This window comes from Stigmatopora nigra, chromosome 10 (genome assembly GCF_051989575.1).
Source record: "Stigmatopora nigra isolate UIUO_SnigA chromosome 10, RoL_Snig_1.1, whole genome shotgun sequence".
NCBI classification, from domain to species: Eukaryota; Metazoa; Chordata; class Actinopteri; order Syngnathiformes; family Syngnathidae; genus Stigmatopora; species Stigmatopora nigra.
The window spans coordinates 4,880,268-4,905,210 of record NC_135517.1 but is presented as its reverse complement, the minus strand read 5'-3'; the positions used below and the strand labels follow the sequence as shown (position 1 = coordinate 4,905,210).

The window sequence follows — 24,943 nt, the reverse complement described above, 5'->3', positions numbered from 1 at the left end:
CATATCAAACGGTAATTGAAAAAAACAAGCGTTTGAAAACAATGCAATTTATACCTATTCAGAAATACATTACCACTGTATAAAGTCACTTAGCGAGAAATACTGACACAAAATGGCCGACAAAGCATAACGACCGTCGAGTCAGACCATACGATGCATTACGTATCTAGCTTTCTATATATGTGATGTCTATGCTTTCGTGGGTCTCACTACTTTGGGATTGCGGAAACAGCTCAATCAAAGAGCGGCTACTTCCGCCTTGGAGTTGCTTTTCCTGACGCCTCAAAATGGTGAGTACAACACTCCCCGATTACCCTTTGCTTTTAGTAAACGTATTTTCTGTCTTTGATACGAAATCGGCTTCTTTTCATCGCCTCCGATTTCCCAGAGTTCTCACTACAATGTGCGATAGACAGCTAGTTAGCCAACAGGCTAACTGTAGCTCGTAGTATTTCAAGTGGTAGACGCACAATTATGTCAGATCCCTCTCTTAAACGAGGAACGCGACAGTTTGATCGTAATTTAGGATGCGAGTAAGCTAAATCTGAACAATTCTCAACTGTGGGGGCGCTCTTTGGTTGCATGTACAGTCGTGGAGACGATGGATGCCGTAAGTGGAGGTACGGCATTCATATTATGCACACGTGTCTGTTTACGTCATCAGACGGCCACCTTGCGGCCCTACCTGAACGCCGTGCGAGCCACCCTTCAGGCTGCCCTCTGCTTGGAGAACTTTTCATCTCAGGTGGTGGAGAGACACAACAAGCCCGAGGTGGAAGTGCGGTGAGTAAAAAAAAAAAAATCACCTCTTTGGTCACATTATCCTGGGAAACTCCATCAACCACAACATTGACTTTCTCCACCATAGGAGCAGCAAAGAACTTTTGCTCCAACCAGTCGTCATAAGCCGCAATGACAAGGAGAAAGTCCTCATCGAGGGCTCCATCAACTCAGTCCGAGTCAGCATTGCTGTTAAGCAGGTGAGGTTGACGCCCACAACAACAACACTTCCCGTCTTCCCCGCGATAATAATGACCACAAATCTGCCAGGCGGATGAGATCGAGAAGATTCTGTGCCATAAGTTCATGCGCTTCATGATGATGAGGGCTGAGAACTTCTTCATCTTGAGGAGGAAGCCAGTGGAGGTGAGTGCGGGGCACCTAGTCCGTTTTCCACTTCAATTTTTGCGCCGTTTGTATATTCACCGTTCATTTTGCAGGGTTACGACATCAGCTTTCTGATCACCAACTTCCACACGGAGCAGATGTACAAGCACAAGCTAGTTGACTTTGTCATTCACTTTATGGAAGAAATCGACAAGGAAATCAGCGAGATGAAACTGTCCGTCAACGCCAGAGCTCGCATTGTCGCCGAGGAGTTCCTAAAAAATGTAAGCCATTCATTTTTTTCCCCTAAAAAGGATATCATAACCAAAAAAACAAATCTAACATGTTTGTTTATGTATTTTTTTACAGTTCTGAGGCCGAAACAAAACATTCCACAAGTGTTGACGTAAGGAAATAATGAAGGAAGATGGGTGAGATGACTAATATAAATAATGTACAAATAATGTGCTTCTTTTGAAATCCACGTGGATGAGCACGGGCTGGATTTGTTTTCCCTGAGGATTGAGTTTGTTTTTTAATATATATTTTATTGTGCTATGCTTTTTTTGTTATGACCATGATGCAATCATTGGGTGCACGTTGTGTTTTATTACAAGAGTACAAACTATTGTAGATTGAAATCACTTAAAATAATAAATATTCTTGCTGGTTGTAAGGATGGAATGGTACATTAGTGGTTTGCATCTATGTTAACTGCATTTGATTGGCGACCAATCACCCGAGATAGAAGAATGAACACATAGAAAGGCCGCCTTTACCAAGTGAATTTTTTATTGATTGTTGTACAACTTTTAAGGAGCAGCAAGGCAAGTACACATATCATTGGTGTATAACAAATAATATAAAACATATATACATCACTGTGATCATTTGACGTTGATGCACAGGCACCAATTTAAAGACAACAGAGAAAATAACCATTTGAAGTACAAACACTTGAAATGAGCATCAAATACGTGATTAATAGTCTAAAAAGTGCAATATCTTCTCATTGCCAATCAAAAACCATTTATTACCCCTAATGAAAATAAAGCAGTTTCTTTGCAATTATTGTCACCCTTGACCACATTTAACTTTACACAATAAAGGCGTCACCTAATATTATTCATCCATTCACATTGACTTACTTATTTAAAAGACTTAAATTTCAAGTCTTGCACCAGTTACATAGCTTATTTTTAACAGGACCAAATATTGTAATAATGATTCTCAAAATATGGTCATTAATAATCACTGCCAATGTACAGTTCAGGTCAGTTTGACTTTTCTATACATATGCAATAGATATCTAGCTTATTAAATCCAAGACACCAGCAACTATATAATAGACTTGCAGGTGAATTGAAGTATGGTGTGGACTTAGTATTACTGTTATTAAATTTTTATAACCGTCAGTTTATAACATCCCTTGATTTTCGTCTTTTTTAGGGGGCTCATGGTATGTAACAGACTCTTATGATAATGATCCACAGAAACATGGGGAGGATTGTTTGGTTGAGGTCCAAACCAAAGCACATCTTAAAAGGCGTAAGTTGCAGTAATTGTAGAATTCGTCCTCTCCCATGTAGCTTTAAAAAAATGGCGTGGAGTGGCAGTTTGGGAAGATGTGTTGGCAGTGTAACAGATTTACACAAGTTGTCCGTTCAGAGTATAAAAGAGGTTGCATGTCTCGAACGTCTTCGGCGTCAGAAATGCGTCGGGACGGTTCTCAAAGCGGCGTCCGTGCTTCGCTGCACATTGACATTCTGTAAAAGCCACAGCAAAGGAGAAGTGTCAAACCTCCATACTCTGCTATCGTGATCGCTTCAAAAAATTCTGTAGCAGACCAGTTTCGCATCCTTTTTTTCCATCAAAAGGGAAATAAACAAGTTTATTTATTCGGCTGTAAAGTTCCAATACAATGATAAAAATACATACAAGTAACGTACATAACGTAGACTAACACTGATTATGATTGGAGTTGCGCTGATGAAAAATATCTGGGTTACATTCACAATGAAAACAATATAGGACAAGACTGAAAAAGTAATTAAAGAGGTACATGTTGTATAAAATATATATAAAAAAAACTTCAATGGCTCTGTGGAAATTTAAGTGTAAGACTGGAGGTAGATGTTTGTCATGCGTCGTGATGGACGAGTAAGGACGAAGTTGCGGAGAGCGTGGCGTCCTCCAGGTTGAGATCACTCTGTGTAAAAACAAATGGCGGCCAGGGGGCAGGGCAAGGAGTCACCCTAGTTTTGGTAGTCCGGTTACGTACCTCTGGTCGCTCTCGGTGTGTGTTAACAGCATCCACGCCTAAATAGACGGACTCCACTTTGCATCCTGCGCAATGAAATACATGGTTAACTTCATAATCATTTTATCCAGGCCAAAATGGACCACAACTTACCGTAAGCCAATGGCGTCAACTTCAGCACTGTGTGCAAGGGACATTTTAGATAAGGCAACTCAACTGTGAAGGGAAAAATAGACAATGTAAAAGTTAAATTGCTGGAAGACATTTTTCACAGGTGTCAAAGTGGCGGCCCCGGGGCCAAATCTGGCCCGCCACATCATTTTGTGCGGCCCGAGAAGGTAAATCATGAGTGTCGACTTTCTGTTTTAGGATCGAATTAAAATGAAGAATATAGATGTATATGTTGTTCTACCTGCGGTCTTGTCTAGGAAGTATGCGAGAAGGCAGCGCATGACAGCTTGGTGACAAACCACCAGAACATTTTCCTGCCTCTCCAGCTCCATGATGACAGGCTCTAGACGTTGCACCAGGTCTTCATACGACTGAGACCACACAAGACAAGACGTATTTTCAGTTTCTTCTGTACTTTTTCTTTCTATACTCACACTAAAATATCTCTTCTATATCACTGGTGGTCTCACCTCTCCTTTGGGATAGCGGTAACGATATTTATCCTGGTCTCTCAGTGCAAACTCCAGTGGGTAATGTTCTTGGATCTCTTCATACATCATTTCCTCACACACGCCCTTCAATTGGAAAGCAGACACCAAGTTAAAAAGGCATCTTTGTATGTTTTGGGACCAGGGCAGTATATTCCACTCACGGCGTCAATCTCATTCAAAGATTTCCACTGTTCGTAGGGAACTCCAAGACATTCCGCCGTCTGTATGGTTCTCTTCATCTGGCTGGTCCATACTTTCAAATCCTTGATGTTCTGCTCCTGAATGTACTTCCTCAGACATGTGGCATACTAAACCAAACAAAACTCAACTGTAAGAACCAAACTGTCCAACTAATTCACCTGACTTGGTCTTAGGGTTCCAGTACCTCTTTACCCCGCCCCGACAAGGCCGAGTCGCCTCCGATGCGGCCCTTGATGTTGAGGTCGCTCTCGCCATGCCTACTCAAGTAAATGGAGCGCGGCGTGATGTGGATGTTCATCAGGTAATAGACAATCCGGCTCTGGATATGGTCTTGCACGCGGTTCACCAAGTATCGACGGCCCACGTCCATGATCTTTATGTAGGGCATGTCCCTTAGTGAGCAGACGACGACCACGTGTGACATTCTTCATTGTAAGTACTTTCAAATATCTACATACCTGTCCAAAACCTCATCTAGAGGCTGATAAGACGACTCGTAACACTTAATCCTCTTCATGAAGTCCTCAATGGCTTCCTGAGTGTCACAGTGGATGTAGTCCGGGTTCCCCAGCTTGACTTGCTATACATAGAAATGTTTTTTTTCTCTGATAGTTAACAGAAACGTTGATGTGTAAAACTCACCACAATGTTTTGTGCAATAACGTCCGGGTCTTCACATACAGACTCTACGAAGAACACCTAGAAAAAAAAAGCACTAGTCAGTTGGCAATGTTTTTCAGGAGACTTTAATTTGGTGTACTTACTTTGAAGCCGTTTTGTTCTGCAAACTTGACGATGGCCCCCCGTCTTTCTCTCGTTGTGTTGGTGGCGTCAAATACCTGAAATGGCAGTCGGAACGTCAACAAATGTGTGGGACTGTGAGAGCTGCTTTCATTGGAAATGGTGGAAAAGACTCACGGCTACTTGGCCTCCTTCTACGCTCAGGTACTGCCGAATGTCATTAAGAGCTGCCATTGCACAGTGACTGCAGGAACACAAACATTTTCACATGCTTTATGGATCTACTTTAAAAAGATTGAACATCACTTTTTGTTTTTTTTTCATCTCAAGGTCTTTGTTACTGGATTAAGAAATACATTGGAAGTTTTCTTTGTAAAATAAGATCCAAAATTTCCAATTCCATCTGATTTTTTTCAAGCTGTTTTGCAAAAAACACTATTTTTGATCTATGAAAATCATGCAAAAATATTATCCAACAAGTAAATGACAAATCATAGTTTGTATTAAACTTAACACGCTTAAAGTTAATGGAATGTAAGTTAAATATTTAAATTGTAAAACCAATGCCTTTTTTTCCTTATCTGAACATTTTAATCCCTATTTAATTAATTTGTATTCTTAACCAAAACAGATGTCATATTACAAACAATTGTGATTTATGAAATAACTTACCGTCTGATTTTTAAGCCCTCTTCATTATCTGGACTGAAAAACTCAAAGGATTTGTAGATCTTTACACAATCCCTGCGGTATTGCCCGACATTGAACTCTGTTACAAACATTTAGAAGCAGAAAAAAAACAAGATATAGATGCTGTGGTAAAAATTAAAAAAGGAGCAGAGGTTTAATGTTAGGTGGAAGTTTTGGGTACCTTTGGTGGGCACTCCGATCCAGTTTAGGTAGCGTGTGAGCTTCTTTGAGATGTAAGTCTTCCCTCGTGCCGGAAGGCCGACTGTCACGATGAGGGTGGGGCAGTTGGTCATGCAAACTGTCAAAACACACACAACCATTGTTACTTCAGTTGTTTCTATGCATTTGTAGTCAAGATCTTCCAACAATGACAAAAAAAAGTGTAGCCAATTTGTGGCGCAGAGGTTTGTTCACTGGACTCCCGTGTGGGAGACCTGGGTTCAAATCCTGGCTGGCAAACATTTTCCCTAAGTTCTTTCTGTGTATTTGTAGTCAAGACTTTCCAATAATGACAAAGGAAAGTGTAGCCACAATGTGGTGTAGTGGTTAAGTCACTGGACTCCCGTCTGGGAGACCTGGGTTTGATTCCCGCTGTCGGCAAACATTTTCATTTCACTTAGTTGTTTCTGTGTACTTCTTGTCATGACACTCAAATGATTACTAAAGAAAGTGTAGCCACTTGGTTGGCGCAGAGGTTAGTTCACTGAACTCCCGTCTGGGAGACCTTGGTTCGATTCCCGGTCGTGACACTTTTTCACTTAGTTATTTCTGTGGACTTCTTCTCAAGACACTCAAATGATTACAAAGAAAAGTGTAGTCACTTGGGTGGCGCAGAGGTTAGATCACAGGACTCCCATGTGGGAGACCTGGGTTCGATTCCCGCTGCCGTCGTTTGGCTGAAAATACTTGGAAAGAAGAAATGGTCAATGGAATAAGAAGAAGAAAAAAAAAAAAGAAAAAACTTTTTAATTTATATGAAACACTTAGTCATACTTTTCAGTAAAAGGTTAAATTCCGAACTGCCTTCGGCAGTTCGGAAGAATGTTGGAGGGACCTGTCTGTGCGAAAGGCGTTCTCGGGTCGGCCTTCGGCCGACCCTCGACCGCTTGCTTGGTCAGTGAACCGCCGACACCGGGAAGCGAACTCACGTTCTCTCGGTGCAAAGGCGAGTGTGCAACCCACTACACCAACTCGTGCCCCACTTATACATAGGTGTTGAAACGTTTTATCCAAGGAAATGGGGTTAAACACTTAGTCATTTTTTGGACAAAATGCTTCATCCACCATTGAAGACTTATTAAGTTAAACACTTAGGCATTTTAACTTATTCTTTTAACTGAATATTTGGAAAATCTTTGCCGGCACTGGGAATTGAACCCAGGACCAACCGGTTGCAGACTGATGACTTAGCCACTGGGCCACCAACCTGTAAGGGAAAGCAGTAGTACTTATAGTTTTATCCGAAGAAATGGGGTGAAACACTTAGTAATTTTTTTGGACAAAATGTTTCATCCACCACTGAAGACTTATTAAGTTAAACACTTTGGCATTAGAACTTATTCTTTTAACTGAATAATATTTGGAAAATCTTTGCCTGCACTGGGATTTGAACCCAGGACCACATAGGTGGCAGACTGATGACTTATCCACTGGGCCACCACCCAGTGAGAGAAAGTGGTAGTACTTGTACTTTTACCTCTTTCATTTACCTGAATAATAGTGGGAAAATTTTTGCATGCACTTGGATTTGAACCCAGGACCATAGAGGTGGGAGACTGATGACTTATCCACTGAGCCACCACTCTACAAGAATTGGCAGTAGTATTTGTTGTTTTGTCTCTTTTCACTCCCAGATCATACTTAGTACTTTTAGATAATTTTACATACTTAGTACTATTGTACCTTCATTGTACCCTTGAGTACACACAGTTGCTTTTATTTAAGGGAAAATGACACATGAAAAGAAGGAAGACGGGTTTTGGTGAGTAAAATATGACTATATTCCTAAAAAAATATTTCAATTGTATGAGGTTATTATTGATATATTTTTGTGTCATAGCTGTAGCTGCAGTAGAGGTTTTATAGCCATAAAATATTTTGATTTCGACAGCTGAAGGCGTCGCTAAGAAATTCACGGATTGTTCAGTATATGGATGAACATTTTTTCACTAAAATAAAGACTTAGTCATTTTTTCCAGCAAAACAATTTTGCCAGTAAGGCTATCCAATATAGTAATAGTTTAAATCAATAAAAGGCCTTGAATCGAATCGTGCCAGACGATTATTACCTCATTTATACAACTTTACTTCAGCTCAATATCTCATTCATTGCCATTGACGACCATAGACGTCGAATCAAATCCGATCCAAACTGTCAATAGCAGCCCACGATTTAAATACAAGAATCGATTACTAAAAAACGCCTTTTTTTCCTTCCTCCAGAGGTTTTTCGTGGAAAAGAGGCAGATTTAGCAGAGCGAATGTTAAAGCCACAGCTGAAACATCAGCAGCACAAAACGCAGAGCTTGACTCAGCAAAAACAAAGACAAGGGAGGGGGATCGGGGGTCCTGCACAGAGCCATCCAGAGGGGGGACATCAGTTGGCATGTTACATTTGAAAACAACTCCTGATGTTCTCCTGGCCAAATTCAATTAAGTCCCATTACATAACAGCGTAGCACGTGAGTTTTGTTGTTGTTTTTACGACAAAACTCGTCACAGATCTCAATAAAACGCACACAAATCTCGACATCATGAGTGTTGTTGGGGGTCCTCATTTTTTGGGGGGTGTCCAGCTCCTGCGACAACGTCTTACCACGTCTGTGCTTTATATGTCCGCTTTTTCCCGGTAACCAGATCTTCCTCAGGGGGTTTTGAGTGAGTTCCTTCGGGCAGGCGTCCACGAGGTATTCCGCGTTGTCTAACATTATTCCGGATTAGATCGATCCTGCTTCTGTCGTTGTTCACTCCAAGTAAGTAACTACTAAAAAGCTCGGGTTGATGAGCGAGGGGCTTGCAGGGGAGGGGATGTCTCACATCAGCTGAGGAACAGCAGGTTATCGGTACCGTAATAACTGGAAGAGCGCGTGCAACCAGATTGGAAGAGCAGGAAAAAAAGAGCTTTACATGCTTGTCGACGTCAACGAAATTCTTTGACTTATATTCTACCGTCATTTTGAACCAATGGTTGAACTCACAACAAACACGCGTCAAGTTTAGCGTGTGCAATAATCATGACCGTAAAGCATGTAATAGCGACGCAAAGGAAAACAACCTTCGCGTGGAGAGCACATGGACAGCGAGTGCAAACGGTGATCTTGACCAATCACAGACTAGACCGGATACATGACAGCCAATGAGCGCTTCAAATGGCAATAACAACCAGCTCGTGTCTGGCGACTGATAAAAACATAAAAACAGCATGAACATTTTTACTCGCCAGCTCGTAATGACGCACGAATCTCTCTTCAATTAGTCTTACAGTCAAATACGCACATGTGACAAATACCCCATTGAAGCTCATTTTAATTATAGATTTGTGATCATCGTATTTCGATTTACTCATGATAATACATTAAAATGTAAACAACTGTCACTTCACCCCATGCTGGAAGTAATACTCACAATAACACAAAATCACCAGAAGAAGGCGTAGTTTGACCACATTCACATACACTCGCTTCACCAGGCTGCCCAATTTCTAATTTATTGTTATTAATAATAAAAATAATGATAATATTAATTTGTTGTTTTAGATTTCTGAAAAACAAATTCTATGTTCTTTTTTATGCTTCATCTGTGTGCTGCAAAATTGGTTCTGAAGTTGGCACTCGCACAAGCATCGTTGAGGGTCCATATTGGCTTGTATTAAATAATACAAAATAACCCTAACCCAGGAATAGGGAACCTATAGCTCGGGAGCCACATGTGGATCTTTTGATGGGTGCATCTGGCTCTTTGCTAATCTATGAGCTAAAATATGGAAATCTCTGGTGACAGAACTGAGATATTACATCTGGAACTGCTTTAATCTTCTTTTTTTGCAGTAGACTCTACTGGAATGCATCCTCTCATTGATTAGCAACAGCATAAGATTATTTAAAAAAATATTCATTTTTTTCCACTTTAAAAGTGGTGAAATTACAAAAAAATGAAAAGGCACTTGTTTACATGAATATATTTTGACTTTTAAATTCATAGTATGGCTCAAGAAATAACATTGGAAAACATGAATTGTTTGTGGCTCTCTTTGTCAAAAAGGTTCCCGACCTCTGCCCTAACCTACACCCACAGCATTATTTGCCTCCTACCATAACCCCCCCACATCTTCCCAGATGTATAAGCTGCAAACAACACGCATGCGCAGACACAGACGCCTATAATGAGATACTGAGCGAGAGGGTGAACTTTCCCCCAGATCCTGTGCAGACTCCGGGAGGGAGGAAGCGAGGATGAGCAATGCTTTTTTGGCATGATACATAGGCGTCACTGACACACCCCCACAAATACAAACAACAAAAGATATATATCCGTGTAAAGACGGAAGAACAATTTGCGTAAGCAAAGCTTGATGCATGCACACATGCAGATGGAATATCATATTACAACATATTCTCCTTCCTTTGCAGAACATTTGTGACAAAACTGGCCAATAGCTTTCACCACTGCCTCATTCCATAGCGTTAGCATGACTATCAAGAACAAGGGAGCATTTGTAGCAGCTCTACTTTGTTTTCATAGCTTCATATGATATCAAATTGACAAAAACACCACGTGGGATTAACGTCACTATTGCAAAAATTGAACACAAGGAGCATATCGCTCCAAAATGACCGCAAAGTGCAGTTTTCAGCACTGCCCCTCGGCAATAGGAATTACATAATACCGTTACATTCTGTTTGTATTATAATTGAGTCATTGGATTACATAGGACACGGTCCAAGAAACATCGTTCACACTCACTATTTAATTTAACTTGCACAGCTTCAACTATGAAGTGGAAAAATACACTACTTTTAGATTTCACAAAGAGATAAAGTAGGCCATCTGGTGCTTCTGTTTTAATGCTTACATCATAACAAGGGGTGGGAGATATGAAATGACATTTAATCTTTATATTGTGTCTGAGAATGTGTTTTTTTATGAAACTTTTTATGTAACTGTAAGCTGTCTGAGGATATTTTTTTGGGTACGGATTCTGATCTTATGATAAATGATGTGAATGACCCGATTTCCGATTACATCATTTATGAGGATCAGAATGAGGCAAAAGGGGTTGGATTTTAATATGTTCTTGATTTTCATTTACCATTTTTGAACGGGAATAAAAAATAAATTCCAACAAAAACGTGTGCATACACACAAGTTTAACTTTGAATATTTTTTTAACATGCTACGTACTTCTATTTGCATAAAAAAATCCTGTGTAAAAGTATGTATTTTTTGCCGCCCTGATTATAAAAACTAAGTCAGCTGATAATATAAATGCCATTACGCAGAGACGAAGTGCAGAACGTTAAACTAGGTGAACAAGGCTTTCCTGTCATACGTTTACAGCCTCTGAGACATATTAACCTACATGCAATGCAAGTCTAAAAATAAAAGCTTCATTAAAAGCCATAGAAATACATTAAACATTAAAAATGACACAATCCAGTAGAAACAGAGGTGGAAAATAATCTACTCAAGCACATCCATCCCTGCTTTTGATGTAGATAACAACCTCAATGGGGTCCAAAGTGACTTGGTGATACAGGCAGAGAACAGGCCACATACTAAAATGTATTCATGGACAAATTTAGAAGCTTTAGTTAGGCTAACATGAATGGATTTGGTATGTGGAAAAGCCAGTTTATTTCAGAAGCAAAAGGAGAGAACAGCCAGCGTGCACATAGGGTTGCAGGCCAGATTCCAACTCACAACCTCTTGACCTCTTTAGTTTGCATGTCAGCCAAACTGGGAATCCGAACTTGAAACCCTAACCAGGACTTCTAAATTCAACATAATCTTTTCCAGCAGCAATACTGGAATGTTTCTATACACATCTTGCAAACAAATTTATTGCATTAGTTTCATTACATAACCAAATATAAATCATGCATTTCCATATGTGCATTCCAATGAAAGATGTATGAACATGTGCAAGTTTTTGTCTACTTAATAGCCCAAGATTTTTTAAAAAAAACACTAATATAAAGCGTTAAAGCTTTCCTTACAGTCGCTTGTTTCATCGCCTGCTTAAAAACACACCACGAAGTAGCAAAGTGATTGTTAGGATACATGACATCCTAAAAAATGATCTTTTTTGGGTGTCAATCCATTGCAATTGGATGTTTTTTAGCCTCACTTCGACATCCGGAAGCAAGCCTACGTAACACGCTTGTTTACTTGCGAATTCGCTGCTAACCAAAAGTAGCAACGTTGCAGCTCCTAAAGCGATACTTTGACAAAAATAACAATATGATGGTGATTAAAAAGGCTTACCTGCACCATCGCGTGGATTTCTTGGGTGGAAAGATCCCCTCATAGTCCGGGTTTAGCGCACTATTTCCCCTGCACGCAGATGGAGACGATGAGGTCCAAAGTGGAGCAGCGATGAATGAAGGAAGAGTGCGCGCGCGTGCACGCTCTTTTCGCGTCAACCGACGCACGCGCACGCTCCCATGTTTTGTTTTTGCGACGCACATGTCCTCGTGTAGGGCGGTCCTGTAGGGCGTACTGTTTGGAATGTTTCAATTAAAAACAATGATGAAATTATTATTATTTTTTATCCACTGTAAAACAAGGAAGCAAAGCAATGCATTTGAAACATTACTTAATATAATGTTGCAAATGAATCATGTCAGGCGAATTGACATGGTGTAAATGTTACACATGTATTTTGCTTCTCCTCACTCAGATATAAAGAAAAATAGGATTCCACACATGCTAAATAAGATTCCTCTGACTCAGCCTTATTGCAGCAGGAACAATTAAACCTTAAATAAGCTCTCAAATGAATAAAGCATAGTGAAATAGAAAGTCCAACACAGAACTAAAGTTCATTTTCAGCCTCGCACTTTTATATTCATTTTTTTAAAACTAGTAAATGACATTTGTGTATGGCATTAGAATTATGAAAGCATCTATACCCTTTTAAACCTGTCCTTAACAACTTTGTTCGACACTTAACACCAGACAAGCTTGTATTATGCACACTGATGGAAATATGGCCGTGTTTTCTGATTGTAAGACCAGTTACAGTCTTTTTTAGACATTTAACATCAACCCTGAAGAGCTCGGTCCAGCACACGCTCATCCTGTACAGGAAAAGGCATGGTAACCCGCAGGTTCCTATCCACCTCCATGGTGCGCTGGATAGTCTCATATGCATTGGAATTCCCACACCAGCTGCGACGTGCTACCTTGAGAAATAGAAAACAGAAAAAAGGAGTCACCTCTTGAATCCACTTAAAAGGAAAGAATGAAAAATAAATAAATATATATGTATATAGTCTCACTCCATTGGACACATCCCAGTTGAGCATCAGAGAAGCTCGCTTAGCTGCCTCCTCAGAACCATCCAAAAGCAAACCAAATCCTCCATTCATCACCTCCCCCCTGCATGTTCAGCAGGTTATATGTAAACATTGGTTCACCACATAGAATATGTAACAAAACACTTTTTTGGGTCAACTTTGATGCCCTTTTTTGTTGAGTTTGCAATATCATTCACAGACTTAGTACATGTTTGTTCACTCAGTGTTTTGTGTACACACACACACACACACACACACACACACACACACACACACACACACACACACACACACACACACACACAAGTTTACAATTGGGCCAGGAATGCATTCTTCAAGCGTGTTTTAGTTAACACAAAACACCATGCAACTCGAACAAGCAACTTTTTGATTAAAATAATATATGCTACTCTTTTGACGTGCTGATCCTCTTAAATAAAATACTGAAAAAAACTTCCTATGGTTGGTAATTTAAGGATCTATCTACAAATCACCAAGTAATGCCTTAAGAAACTCACATAATGATAAAAAAACTAAAGCACTTTACAATGAGATTGCATTAGTTTTTAAGGCTACACATACTGTATATAATCACAAATAAGTATCCATTCATAGTCTATACCACCCCCCCCCCCCTATTCCCCTAAAGGTAGCTAAACATAGGCAGCCTTACCATCCAACACCACCACCATTATGCAGGGCAACCCATGTAGCCCCCCTGAAGGCATCACCCACAAAGTTCTGGACTGCCATATCTAAACAAATAATGGCATCATTTAATCTAACACATTTGGAAGACAGTATTTCAGTAGAAGTAGAATTAGATGAAATACAAATTTATACATACCTGCACAGAAGGCAGAACCATCATATACATTGGAAGTCTCTCTGAAGGGGCTGTCAGTACCACTCACATCATGGTGGTCCCTGCTGATCACCACCGGAGCCTGACAAAGCGGGTCAAATCACATTCCGAAAGTTGAAATATGACTATGAATATGTGACCACATTATAATATGTGTATAATGTATACATGATCAGTGTCTTACCGAGACCTTTCCTTCAGCAATGGCTCGGTTAATGGCCAAAGCAATGGATACTCTTCCTTTCTGGTCGGAGTAGAGAATTCTGGCCTGGGAACCTACAACCTGCAAAAATGTTTTTTTATGCTTTCATTGTTTATTGGTCACATTTAAAGTAGGATTTCTGATACAAACCATTTTGTGTTTTCCAGCCTCCCTGATCCATCGGATGTTGTCGTCGTACTGTTGTCTGACACGGTCAGTCACGTTGCCACTCATGTCCTCCAGGACTGTGGCGGCAATGTCATCAGTTACGGCAAGATCTTGGGGGTCCCCAGATGTGCAGACCCAACGAAATGGACCAAATCCCAAAGAAAAAATATCTCTGATGAAAATTATAATTATCACTCAAAGGCTTCAAGGCTCTCAAAACTGACAGATAACATTTTAAACCTTGTAAAGTTAGCTCTGTTACATATAGAAACTGTCTTAGGAAACTTATGTTGGGAATTGAAATGAAGGCATTCACAGTTTACTGATATAAAAATGCATTGACTTGGCTTACCCCATGATATGCTGGACATAGGATGGGTAGCGGAATTCTGTGGCTCCCCCACCAACTTTTTCCACAGCAGCACCTATTTAAACAACAAATATAAGTTTACAGTGTTACAAGCACTACTTACAGATAGTCAGAGATATATATGGCCTTCAAGTAAGAAATAATAACAACAAATAAACCAAAAAAGTCACAATAAAATGTGAAAAATCTCTAAGTTACCAGTTAACATTAGATATTTTGTCATCAAAAAGTGCACATTAGGTTCACCCTAAAATAACACTAATTTCAAGGAAGGTCTCATTAAAGTTCCTGCATACCAGCCCTTTGAGCCTCCAGTAGAAATGCGTTACCATAGTCCCAAAAGAACATGCCTACATCCGATAGCTTGTTGATAACATTCACATGTCTTTGGAGGCTGTGGGAGGAAAAACTCAATAAGGTAAACATCTTCTGAGACAACATACTTTGATGGAAATATCTTAGTACAAACAACATAACCTTTCTTTGACCATGCGGCGGAAATAACTAGGATCTGTAGACATGAGCTGGTTGGCCTGGTGGAATTTCAGTTGTACTGGGTAGTAGCCTCCATTGAAGGGGTTGTGGAGAGATGTTTGGTCCGAGCCCAAATCTACCAGGAGCTCACCGGTCTGCTGGTACTCTAACAGCAATCTCTCCCTAATGATGGGTGGACCATGTTTAAAAAAATGTCTAATAGTCTGTAAAAAATGTGTTTTTCAGTGTGTACTCACCACAAAGCAACAATATTGCCATGATATCCCAAACTGAGTGGAGTCTTTGAACGTCTATTTTCTCTAAAAGAAGATAAAATGGCATGTTACAAAGTACCCGACAAAGTATTTTGACGGCAATAGATGTTTAATTTATTTAAGCAGGGAGGACCAATAATAAATGGGAGTTAATTTCATCCAAAACCAAGCAATACTATGGTAAATAGTACATGATGCTAAAACAGTAATCTTTTAATGAACATTTGGTAATCATAGATATATGCATTTGTTACCTAATGCGTTTAATGCAGTGATCCAAATCTGCGCTGACCTCCATTAGCCAGCCTTGCTGGTGTCTTTTTTTGAGAGGAGCCTCATCAACCTACACAGAGTCACATAGACGTCAGTCAGTCCCACACGTGCGTCCCATTTTAAAAAAGGCACTGTTGCATCACCTCTGCAATGACGCCAATGCATCCCGCAATGACAGCTGCTTTAGCCTGAGCTCCACTCATGCCCCCCAGGCCAGATGTGACAAAGACACGCCCCCTCAGGTCACCAGAGCCCAGGTATCTCCGACCAGCATTCAGCACAGTCAGCTACACCAAAAATCAGACTAAAATTGAGTATATGTACATCCACTTCAGATTTTTTTTTGTAAAAAAAAAAAAAAAAAAAGATTGTTTGCTAAATGTATCAATATTTTTAATTGTTATCTTATTTGTTGCCATTGACGACACTAGAAAACTTAATCCATTTCAACTGAGGCAAATTAGATTGGAAATCTATTGCTGTCAAGGGCACGAAAACATGATCATTCAATCCCAACTTTCCCAGTAAAAATAGATTTGATATTATATATTTTCATACCAAAGTACCATGAACAATCCCCTGAGGTCCAATGTAGCAGTAGCTGCCAGCTGTCATTTGACCATACCTAAAAAATGTGAAATTAGTTAGTATAATGAGGCCAATATTTTACATACTTCATTTTAGAACTGAGCAGAATGAGCAGCTGAAAGACTTACATAGATACACCAAGCGCAAACATCTTTTCATATTGCTCTCTGGAGGAGTGGTTTGGGATAACCTAAAGGAAACAAAAGGGCAGTCAAATGAAATTTGAATGTGAAGGTATAGTTTGTGTCCATTGGTTTGTACCATGCCATTGGTGATAATAGCGCGAGGGGAGGAGGGCAAGCTTGGGAACAGACCCATGGGGTGACCACTGTACATGACCAAAGTCTGCTCCTCTGTCATTTCACTCAGATAACGCATCACAAGACGGAACTGTAGAAAAAAAAAGTCCACATCAACAATGAAATTCAATAATTTAAATATAGGAGTGTAATTTTAATATTGTTTTGGCCCAAAATAAGAAATAATGTTACTAGTACCTGAGCCCAGTTACTGAAAACTTGTCCATTTCCTCCGTAAGTGATGAGCTCCTGTGGAAACTAAAAAAAATGAATGTCAGTTAGATTGGTGGTAAGGTTAAAGGTCAAATAAATAGGGCGATGGAAGAAGAAAAACACACCTGGGCCACTGCTGGGTCCAAGTTGTTCATAATCATCAACATTATGGCGGCTGCTTGGCGTGTCCGGCATGGGTACTCGTTTATAGGGTACGCTCTGTAGAAGAGAGGTCAATTTTCCAATGTCGTTTACCATGAAAATGGTTCTATTCTATTCAAGGAAAAATGTCAATATTAGAGTAACTATAGAGTGGAGATGTGGAGGTGTGCACTACTGCCTTTCGCTCAATTTCATAAGTCAAAATGGCGTTGAGTTTACAAGGAACCATAAAATTAACTCATTAAAAACTCTTCATCTTACCTCAGGCGTACACCAGGACAAAACCGGTACATATAAATGTGCCCATATTGTCGTAGTTCTTGTGCAAATTCCGGTGCAAGTGTTTCATGATGGGCCGGAGGGAAATAGCGCAGGGCGTTTCTCAATGCCAACTAGCAAGGGAAAATAAAAAATAATAATAAATCACAGTTTGAGTATCAAATAGACAAATGTTATTGTGTTTGAGTCCCCTAGAGTCTCTTAATTATTGACTGAAGTCTTCACTTTACTTTTTGGATAATCAGTGAAGGACCCTGGAGCTTAATCAATACAGTAGTGCAGCGAACCCGTCAATGTTAACACAGCAGTAAATTAAATAGAGCGTTCTGTAAGCTAAATTGTTGACGTAGAAATAAGCAAAAATATGATACTTTACCCTCTCTTCTTGGACAGTTAGATCTGGAGTCCGTACAGGTGCATGAGGGACATTGGGGTCTCTTCCTTGGTTTGGAGGTAAAGGATCCAGAGGTAAACCACTACATAACTCCTTTAAGTTGGCCATCCTGTTGACTTGTGGATTTGAATAAGAGTGTAGAAGGACTACTGCAAAACATTTGAGGGAAAGGACTTCACACAAAGAGGTGGTCCATTGGGTTTTTGGTTATCAAATCCACCAATCAAAACAAGGGATGTTTGGTAATTATTGATTGTGAAGCGAGTTTGAAGAAGCACGCACGTCAAAGGACAAACTTACCTCTGACCTCTGGCGCTTGCTTACAAAACAATGATTGCCAGAACCTTAGAATAAAGGACTAAATATGTATCAACATTTTATGTGGTTTTAGACTTGTACACTATGAGCAAACCCAAAATATAAAGTGTTCAACCATCACTATCTATTCCATGAAGTTTATTAAATATATATAAAAAAAATCAAGGAATCAACAAGTTATATTTTGGTTGAAAGTTGGCCTTGGACCGTGACCATGTTAACGCATGCAAATATCGCAACTTTTTACAACTATAACTTTCCTATTTATCATAAGTAATGCATGCATATATAAGCAGGTACTGTTTTTTTCCCCAAGTTTTTTTTATTGTAAAATATTTCAACAAGTTTGTTCTGAAATGCATTTTTTCTTTAAAACATTTTAAAGACTATTTCCAAACGTGACCTCTGTACACAAAATAAATTATGTCAAAGATAATGAACAAAAGCTCACTAAATGTTTTGCATATACATACATTAAAAAGACAGGTATTACTTGCTTTAAATGGCCAGCAAAAGAGGTTGGGATTTCCTGTCAACACTTTTTTTGTGTGAGTCCTTTTGTCCTATTAAAAAAATGTCTAAATAAGCTAAAAATTAAATAAATAAAAATTTGACATACTTGAATCCAGTCGGGTTGACAGTTGTAACTTTGAATCTGCACCTTAAAGAAAACTTAAGAGTCATTTGGAGAAAAAAAAGAATGAAAACGATAAAGTATAGCATATGTGAGAAGCTTGTGTACTTTTATAACACAATATGAAGCTTAGGGCCACGATTCCAATTATATGTCCCTGCATCCTGTAAAACAATCTTATTGCTCAGGACAAAAAAGAATGTACCGCTGAAATTGCAGCCTCTCAGTTAATAATAAGCTTCAATATTGCATTAAAAAAATCAAGTCTTTTTGTGTTTGTAGATTAGTGGCAATAGCAGTTCTGTCATTTGACAAAATCTCATCTAAATTGAGGACGTCGAAAAAAACATCCTGAACAAGGGAAGCTGATAACTGGAGTGCATCACAAAAGGTATATAAAAAAAAATAAATACAACATGGCGGTACTAATAACAGCTTCTAGGATATAGGATTTTCTAGAAGAAAAATCCTCCCAGGCTACCAACTTCACTTTGCTCCTTGACAAAAATCTCAAAGTACTGATAGATGATGGTGACAGCCAGCAAGATTCCTGTGCCAGAGCCGATAGCACCGAGGAAGTCGGCCATTACTGACAAACCGCCAATACACAGCCCACCGAATGCTGCTGCAGTAGGTATGTACCTAAAGCATTAAGAAAAGAGTTATCATCACGAATCAAATTTCAGGAAAATAACCAAATGTTTGCGTTTCGACCTCAACCAAAAAAAACAGTATATGAAATAAGATTTTACCTATTTAATTCATGCACCATAGATGTCTCTCTGTGTCCTCTCATCACCATCTGCTGCTCCTTCAGCTGTTTTGCCACCTAAAATGGCAGAGTACACAAACTCTTTTTAAATTACATTTTAATATTTCTTAATACATTCCTTTTTACTTTACTTTGTACTTTATACTATTTACTTTAATGATAAGTGATGAGTATGTTAATACTTTAGTCCTTTTTTCTGTTTATGTTTCATATGTACTGTTAACGGATGCACTTTTTTATATGTATCGTATCTTGTGCTGACCTGGCCCATCTGTCAAATTTTTAAAGTCAATGTGGCCCCCGGGCCGAGAAGTTAGCCCACCCCTGTGCTACACAAGTAGGAGGAATCATCTTGAAAATAATTTTGGTCTTACATCTTTTGCAGAGGAGCCTGAGACTTCGATCCAGGTTTTGGAGAAAAAGGCACATGATCCAAGCATGAAGGCAATATAAATAATTGCATGCACTGGATCATCTAAAACAGATCCAAATGACTCAGGTGGCGAGAGGTAGTAGCAAAGACCCCCGACCGGATATGCCCGAGCTGGACCACCAGATGAAGAATCCTAAACAAAACAAAACACCATTTGTCCTGTCGCCATTTAAGTGAGGCTTACATCAAGTGTCAAAGTTGGGAGAAGTTTACTTACCGACCAAGTTCCAAGCAAGTTGATGAAGAAATTCCCACTAAAGCGCGTTGAAAGCATTTGGGATATGACGTACAAATTGGAAACCAATGCAGACTGCAAGATGATGGGAATATTAGAAGTGTAGAAAAGTTTGATGGGATAAGTATTGTATTGGCCACGATAGCGAGCAGACTTGATTGGCAGATCCACTCTGAATCCCTGTGATGGCAGACGAGACCTTCAGACATCTTTTGACAACATTTCTGCATGCATATTTTTTTTCAGAGACACTTAAACTCCATGAAAAAAACGACAAAAGAGGAACTCACTTGAAAATAGATGACAACAGCAAACACAAAAACTGTTGCAATGAGATTCAAGAGGTTGGGCAGGTTCTGTCTGTAGAAAGCCTCTCGAAGAGCACGGACTTTGTCCGTCCTGGTTGCCAGTAGATGGAAAAGAGCGATGATTGCACCTTCAAACTCTGTGCCTGCAAACAGAAAATGGCATAGCAAGCACAATTAACATTACTAATATAACATTTCCCAAATTAGGGTGATTGTTACCTCTTCCAGTGTTCACAGTGGTTGGACTAAAAGCCTTCCAGACGATGGTTTCGCAGATGTTGGTTGCGATGAACAAGGAGATACCAGAGCCAAGACCGTAACCTTTTTGGAGCAGTTCATCCAACAGCAACACAATGAGGCCTGCCACAAACAACTATAAGGGAGAGTGGTGTAAGAGTCAAAGTCAATCATTATTTCAATTTATTTCATTTTTTTTTTTTTAAATGGTCCATTGCCAAATACATGAAGGCAACAAGAATACTAAAATTGGGTATTAAAAAGGTCTGCAAAATATAAATTTAACACATAAAATAGTGCCTGTTTTGGTACAATCGGTATGGAAGGGTTTAAGATACCTGAATGATAATGAGCAGGCAAATTCCAGCACCCATTTCAGAGGGGTCACCATACATGCCAGTCATGACGTAAACTATAGCCTGGCCAATGGTGATGATCATCCCAAACACTGGAAAACATTGAGAAGCATGACATGAGTTGTGTTTACTTCAAGTGACAAAGTGAGAGTAGAATAACTTTGTGTTACATTTTTGCGCTCCATTGAAGAGGGCTCGGTCTTTAGGTGTGTCACCAACTTCAATGATTTTGGCTCCAGCAAGGAGTTGCATGATCAGACCGGAGGTGACAATAGGTGAGATGCCCAGCTCCATCAATGTCCCTGTGGGAAAAAAAAATATGTAAATCAGAGTATTCTATGGTTGGGTGGTATTGTCACCATTGATGACTCCAAATCTGATCTTTTTTTTTTAAAGATATGTTTTGCCGATACTGATTCAATACCAGAATTTGTTATCCGGTAAAAGTAATGCAAAAAGTAATGGAACTATTAAATGAAAACTAATATTTTTTTTAGTATTAAAGTGAGTCCTGGTGGCACCTCCTCAAGAAATGATCTGTTACCATCATTTTTTTTATAGAGAAATGGTGGTTTGATTTACTACATTCGATAGACTAAAGCACAATGGTACTGAAAACACACAATATTACAAGTTTGTAAGCTTAATGAGAGACATGCACCCCGATTTGAGGCCAGAATCACTCTCATCCAGTAGAATGGATCTGCAGAGTCTGATGACATGATGCCAAAGAGAGGAATCTAGAACACAAACAATATTATACAGTCAATATTATTGTGAGAAATGCTTTAGGTGCAGAGAAAAAAAAGTTTGTGTATAACCAAAGTTGCTTCATAGTCAAATGTAAGGTGGTGGGTGGTCAAGATTAGACAAAAACACTTACTTGACAGCAAACCAGGAAGATGAAAAGAGTAATGGCTGTCCATAGCACCTTCTCTTTGAACTGGATCTGGACCAAGATCATCACAATATGTTTAACAACTCACACACACACAAGCAAGAGAGTTGACAGTGTGTTCTGATCATCGACTGAATACATACCTTTCTTTCAGGTTTTTGGATTTCCGGCAAAACCGCACAAAATGGCTTGATAACTTCCAAGAATTTGACTGAAATCAAGGAAAGTTAATAGCAGGTTATTGATCAGATGGTCTGAGCCAATTATCCATAAGACGTGGCAATGAATGAGGGGCGAAATTTACATTCGTGGAGCAATTTATTATGATGATGAAAAACCTAAACAAACAAAAACAAAATACTGCCTTGTCCATTTAATTAAAAAAAGAACAGCAATCGCATAGTTAGTGTTTGATTAGTTAATCAAATTCCGATGATTTGTCGGCGGCGTTAAGCGTCGTCATCACTAAGTTACCAACCTGTCAATCTATTTCAATGAGTGGATCGCAATCAAACGTTTAAACACTAAATCGAAACATAAATACAAGTCCGAAACGATATATCACATAGATCTTCATAATCGTTTACAAGAAACTTCTTTAAATTTTCAACATTTCCAATAAGCTTGACTTCATTATGCGCAAGCATGCTAACATGCTAGTGGGTGGTTGTATGCCAAATCAAAGTCCTCACAAACAAACGGTGAATCTTAATTTATGAGAGTATTTTTGCTTAAATCGAGGAAGAAGAAGATACTCACTGCCCATTTTGTCCTTGATCTCGAGCTATTAGCTCCTATTTTAAAGCAACTGTCCACCAGAATTGAGGAGACACCGGGAACGTGCGCGCCTCCGTGCGCGTGCAGAAACGTCACTACTACTTCCTATGAGCAAAGATATGTTTTCATGACGATAGACTGCATCGTTAAAGATTGCTCACTTTTCAGACGATGTCTGAAATTGCTTGCTTTTTCTCGTTATTTTTTTGTTTTACAACCTAAAAAAATAGAATAATTTTGAATAAATCAATTCAAAATTCAGCCTCATACACAAAAAAGTGTTAGTAAATCTCTGATAGAGTAACTCAGTCTGTCTACGTCTGCCTCTAGGCATCTAGCCTTACGTATGATATCTATTGTCCACAATTTTATATAGTCTTTTTTCTCTTATAGTTTGTCTGTCATCGTTTGTCCAAACTTCCCGACATGGTGTGTTTTGGCCAAGTAAAGAACAATTTTACTTTTATAAGCGATCGGTCTCGAATGGCCTCAGAACCAAAAACAAATACACACACTGTTTGTAGTTCCAATTTCTACCACGGGACGTCACTATTACCACATTAATCTGCAATATAGTATTGATATTGCTGCAAAGGATTCCAAGGTTCATTCATCCATTATTTCTGAACCACTTCATCCTCATTAGGGTCGCAGGGGGTGCTGAAGCCTATCCAAGCTGACTCCAGGCCAGGAATGGGGGACACCCTGAATCGTTGGCCAGCCGATCGCAGGGCACAAGGAGACGGACAACCATACACACTCAGTGTCCAATTAGTCTACCATTCATGTTTTTGGAATGTGGGAGGAAACCCACACAGGCCCGGGGAGAAGTTTAAGGTTATAGTGCTATATTTATTTAATCATGATAGGGCATGTACAGACAATGTTAAAATGGTTACACTATTAATATACTTCAATGATTTTAAGGCCGGGGAAGAGAGAGGAAGGGCAAATGAAAGGGTAAAAAAAGGGGTGTGAACAGGTCACAGGACGGACATTTCCTGTGGTATGAGTCACATCCTACCTGGCTATCTTATCGTTCTTCCAGAAAACAGTTGGGACAAGTATAATGTATCTGAGGAGTCAACAGAAAAGGTTGGCAGTCTTAAAGAGATGAACCCAAAGGTACTTGCAATCCATCATAAAGCTTGGATTAAACTTGGAACATTTTGTCCTTGCTACTCTATTCAAGGATCAAAAAGCTTTAAATCCTCTCTGAGGGCATTTTTCTTCACAGCATGAATGTGAGAAATTGGTACAGTGCTTTCACAACCTGACATTGGTGGGATTTAATGGCCGGTACAAACGGCTCAATGGTCGTGGCCACTCACATTGCCGAGGTTGCATTTTGTTCTGATATCTGCATGGGGCTTTCCTGGGTTTCCTCCTACAATCCGAAATAAAAAATGGAATGTTAAATGACCGCACTACATTCTTTATCCATATCCTCATGTGATGACTGTATCACTTCTGACTATACCCTGTCTCCTTAGTCATAGTTGCTAGGAGAAGCTCCAGCACCCGTGAGTATAAGTTGGACGGAAGTTGATTGCCCCCAGGGTCAGCTTCCTTTGACCCTAAAAGAATGAAAATAAATGAATGAGTTCTCAAATGTCCAATCACACAACAGATAAATACATAAATTTCTGTACATACGTGTATGTTTCGGCTATAGTGTTACAGCAACAGCTGCACACCCTCGCAATACGTATACTTATGTAATGTTGAAAGTTCACCTCACAGCTATATATCACACCCGCTGGTAATGTAAGACATTGGTCTCAAAACTGGCCACATTTTTTTTACTACCTCACTGTTTGTAAAGTACTGAATGTTGAATACATTTTTCTTAGTCTGATCCCAAGTTATGCCTTAATTAATGTTATATATTCAGTATGAAACTGACCTGCCAACACCTGTAAATTCTAGCTTTACTAATATGCCAATTTAATGAAAAGATAGTGAGACAAAAGCTTTTAGGAATTTGGGAGTAAACCGGGGTACCTGAACAACCACAGGAAGATTAAAAGAAATCACACAGGAAAGCCACAGCTAAAATTAGAAGATAAAACAATAGAACTGTGAGGTGAAATGCACCAAAACTGCATATGAAGCAATTTAACATTGATATTGTAGCCAACAAATATCCATGACAAGCCCAGAATTATGAGTGACAATCTGCAAACAACTCCCAAATCAACTGTCCTTAAATGAATAATTTTAAGAAATAATGCA

General features: G+C 39.4%; 4 protein-coding genes across 6 annotated transcripts; 1 reads left to right on the top strand and 3 right to left on the bottom strand.

Moving 5' to 3' along the window:
• The first annotated feature begins 161 nt into the window (after positions 1–161).
• Positions 162–1,796, top strand: arpc4 (actin related protein 2/3 complex, subunit 4). Its single transcript, XM_077726237.1, has 6 exons — positions 162–290; positions 665–783; positions 869–980; positions 1,051–1,146; positions 1,221–1,391; positions 1,477–1,796. Exons 1-6 carry the CDS (start codon positions 288–290, stop codon positions 1,480–1,482), a joined length of 507 nt encoding a protein of 168 aa, XP_077582363.1. The 5' UTR covers positions 162–287; the 3' UTR covers positions 1,483–1,796.
• Positions 1,797–1,877: 81 nt separating this feature from the next.
• pfkfb4b (6-phosphofructo-2-kinase/fructose-2,6-biphosphatase 4b) lies at positions 1,878–8,967 on the bottom strand. Of its 2 annotated transcripts, none has more exons than XM_077726234.1 (14): positions 8,477–8,954; positions 5,843–5,959; positions 5,644–5,740; positions 5,149–5,215; positions 4,995–5,069; positions 4,873–4,929; positions 4,689–4,810; positions 4,415–4,622; positions 4,191–4,337; positions 4,009–4,113; positions 3,780–3,909; positions 3,521–3,583; positions 3,389–3,453; positions 1,878–2,873 (listed from the first exon to the last, which is right to left on the bottom strand). In XM_077726234.1, the coding sequence occupies exons 1-14, from the start codon at positions 8,586–8,588 to the stop codon at positions 2,814–2,816; spliced, it is 1,425 nt and encodes a 474-aa protein (XP_077582360.1). In that variant the 5' UTR covers positions 8,589–8,954; the 3' UTR covers positions 1,878–2,813. The 2 variants fall into 2 exon arrangements, with proteins under 2 accessions (XP_077582360.1, XP_077582362.1); XM_077726236.1 differs by lacking the exon at positions 1,878–2,873 and adding an exon at positions 2,922–3,316 and having other exon boundaries at positions 8,477–8,967.
• Positions 8,968–12,754: 3,787 nt separating this feature from the next.
• uroc1 (urocanate hydratase 1) lies at positions 12,755–17,898 on the bottom strand. Of its 2 annotated transcripts, XM_077726548.1 has the most exons (19): positions 17,723–17,898; positions 17,329–17,459; positions 17,031–17,124; positions 16,891–16,950; positions 16,655–16,783; positions 16,522–16,583; positions 16,364–16,430; positions 15,949–16,092; positions 15,787–15,875; positions 15,515–15,577; positions 15,261–15,440; positions 15,080–15,177; positions 14,766–14,838; positions 14,396–14,585; positions 14,228–14,326; positions 14,026–14,125; positions 13,852–13,933; positions 13,161–13,260; positions 12,755–13,064 (listed from the first exon to the last, which is right to left on the bottom strand). In XM_077726548.1, the coding sequence occupies exons 1-19, from the start codon at positions 17,846–17,848 to the stop codon at positions 12,924–12,926; spliced, it is 2,028 nt and encodes a 675-aa protein (XP_077582674.1). In that variant the 5' UTR covers positions 17,849–17,898; the 3' UTR covers positions 12,755–12,923. The 2 variants fall into 2 exon arrangements, with proteins under 2 accessions (XP_077582674.1, XP_077582675.1); XM_077726549.1 differs by lacking the exon at positions 17,723–17,898 and having other exon boundaries at positions 17,031–17,178; positions 17,329–17,449.
• A 460-nt stretch (positions 17,899–18,358) lies between these two features.
• sec61a1a (SEC61 translocon subunit alpha 1a) lies at positions 18,359–22,813 on the bottom strand. The gene is made up of 12 exons (XM_077726963.1): positions 22,691–22,813; positions 22,075–22,142; positions 21,917–21,982; positions 21,695–21,773; positions 21,204–21,335; positions 21,016–21,125; positions 20,660–20,813; positions 20,423–20,583; positions 20,115–20,312; positions 19,839–20,030; positions 19,445–19,521; positions 18,359–19,334 (listed from the first exon to the last, which is right to left on the bottom strand). Exons 1-12 carry the CDS (start codon positions 22,695–22,697, stop codon positions 19,148–19,150), a joined length of 1,431 nt encoding a protein of 476 aa, XP_077583089.1. The 5' UTR covers positions 22,698–22,813; the 3' UTR covers positions 18,359–19,147.
• Between the last annotated feature and the right edge of the window lie 2,130 nt (positions 22,814–24,943).

Bases quoted from the DNA above. Each gene is read 5' to 3' on its own strand.
- arpc4 (XM_077726237.1), top strand. The intron at 784-868 runs GTGAGTAAAAAA...TCTCCACCATAG, and splicing joins AAGCCCGAGGTGGAAGTGCG to GAGCAGCAAAGAACTTTTGC. The intron at 1,147-1,220 runs GTGAGTGCGGGG...TTCATTTTGCAG, and splicing joins TGAGGAGGAAGCCAGTGGAG to GGTTACGACATCAGCTTTCT.
- pfkfb4b (XM_077726236.1), bottom strand. From the start codon at position 8,588: ATGTTAGACAACGCGGAATACCTCGTGGACGCCTGCCCGAAGGAACTC. The intron at 4,623-4,688 runs GTATGTAGATAT...CTGCTCACTAAG, and splicing joins CTAGATGAGGTTTTGGACAG to GGACATGCCCTACATAAAGA. The intron at 3,317-3,388 runs GTACGTAACCGG...GTTTTTACACAG, and splicing joins CACACCGAGAGCGACCAGAG to AGTGATCTCAACCTGGAGGA.
- uroc1 (XM_077726548.1), bottom strand. From the start codon at position 17,848: ATGGCCAACTTAAAGGAGTTATGTAGTGGTTTACCTCTGGATCCTTTA. The intron at 16,784-16,890 runs GTACTAGTAACA...TTTTTTCTACAG, and splicing joins TTTTCAGTAACTGGGCTCAG to TTCCGTCTTGTGATGCGTTA. The intron at 16,431-16,521 runs GTAAGTCTTTCA...CACATTTTTTAG, and splicing joins TTTGCGCTTGGTGTATCTAT to GTATGGTCAAATGACAGCTG.
- sec61a1a (XM_077726963.1), bottom strand. The intron at 21,774-21,916 runs GTAAGTGTTTTT...TTTGTGTTCTAG, and splicing joins TCTTCCTGGTTTGCTGTCAA to ATTCCTCTCTTTGGCATCAT. The intron at 20,031-20,114 runs GTAAGTAAACTT...TGTTTTGTTTAG, and splicing joins ACTTGCTTGGAACTTGGTCG to GATTCTTCATCTGGTGGTCC.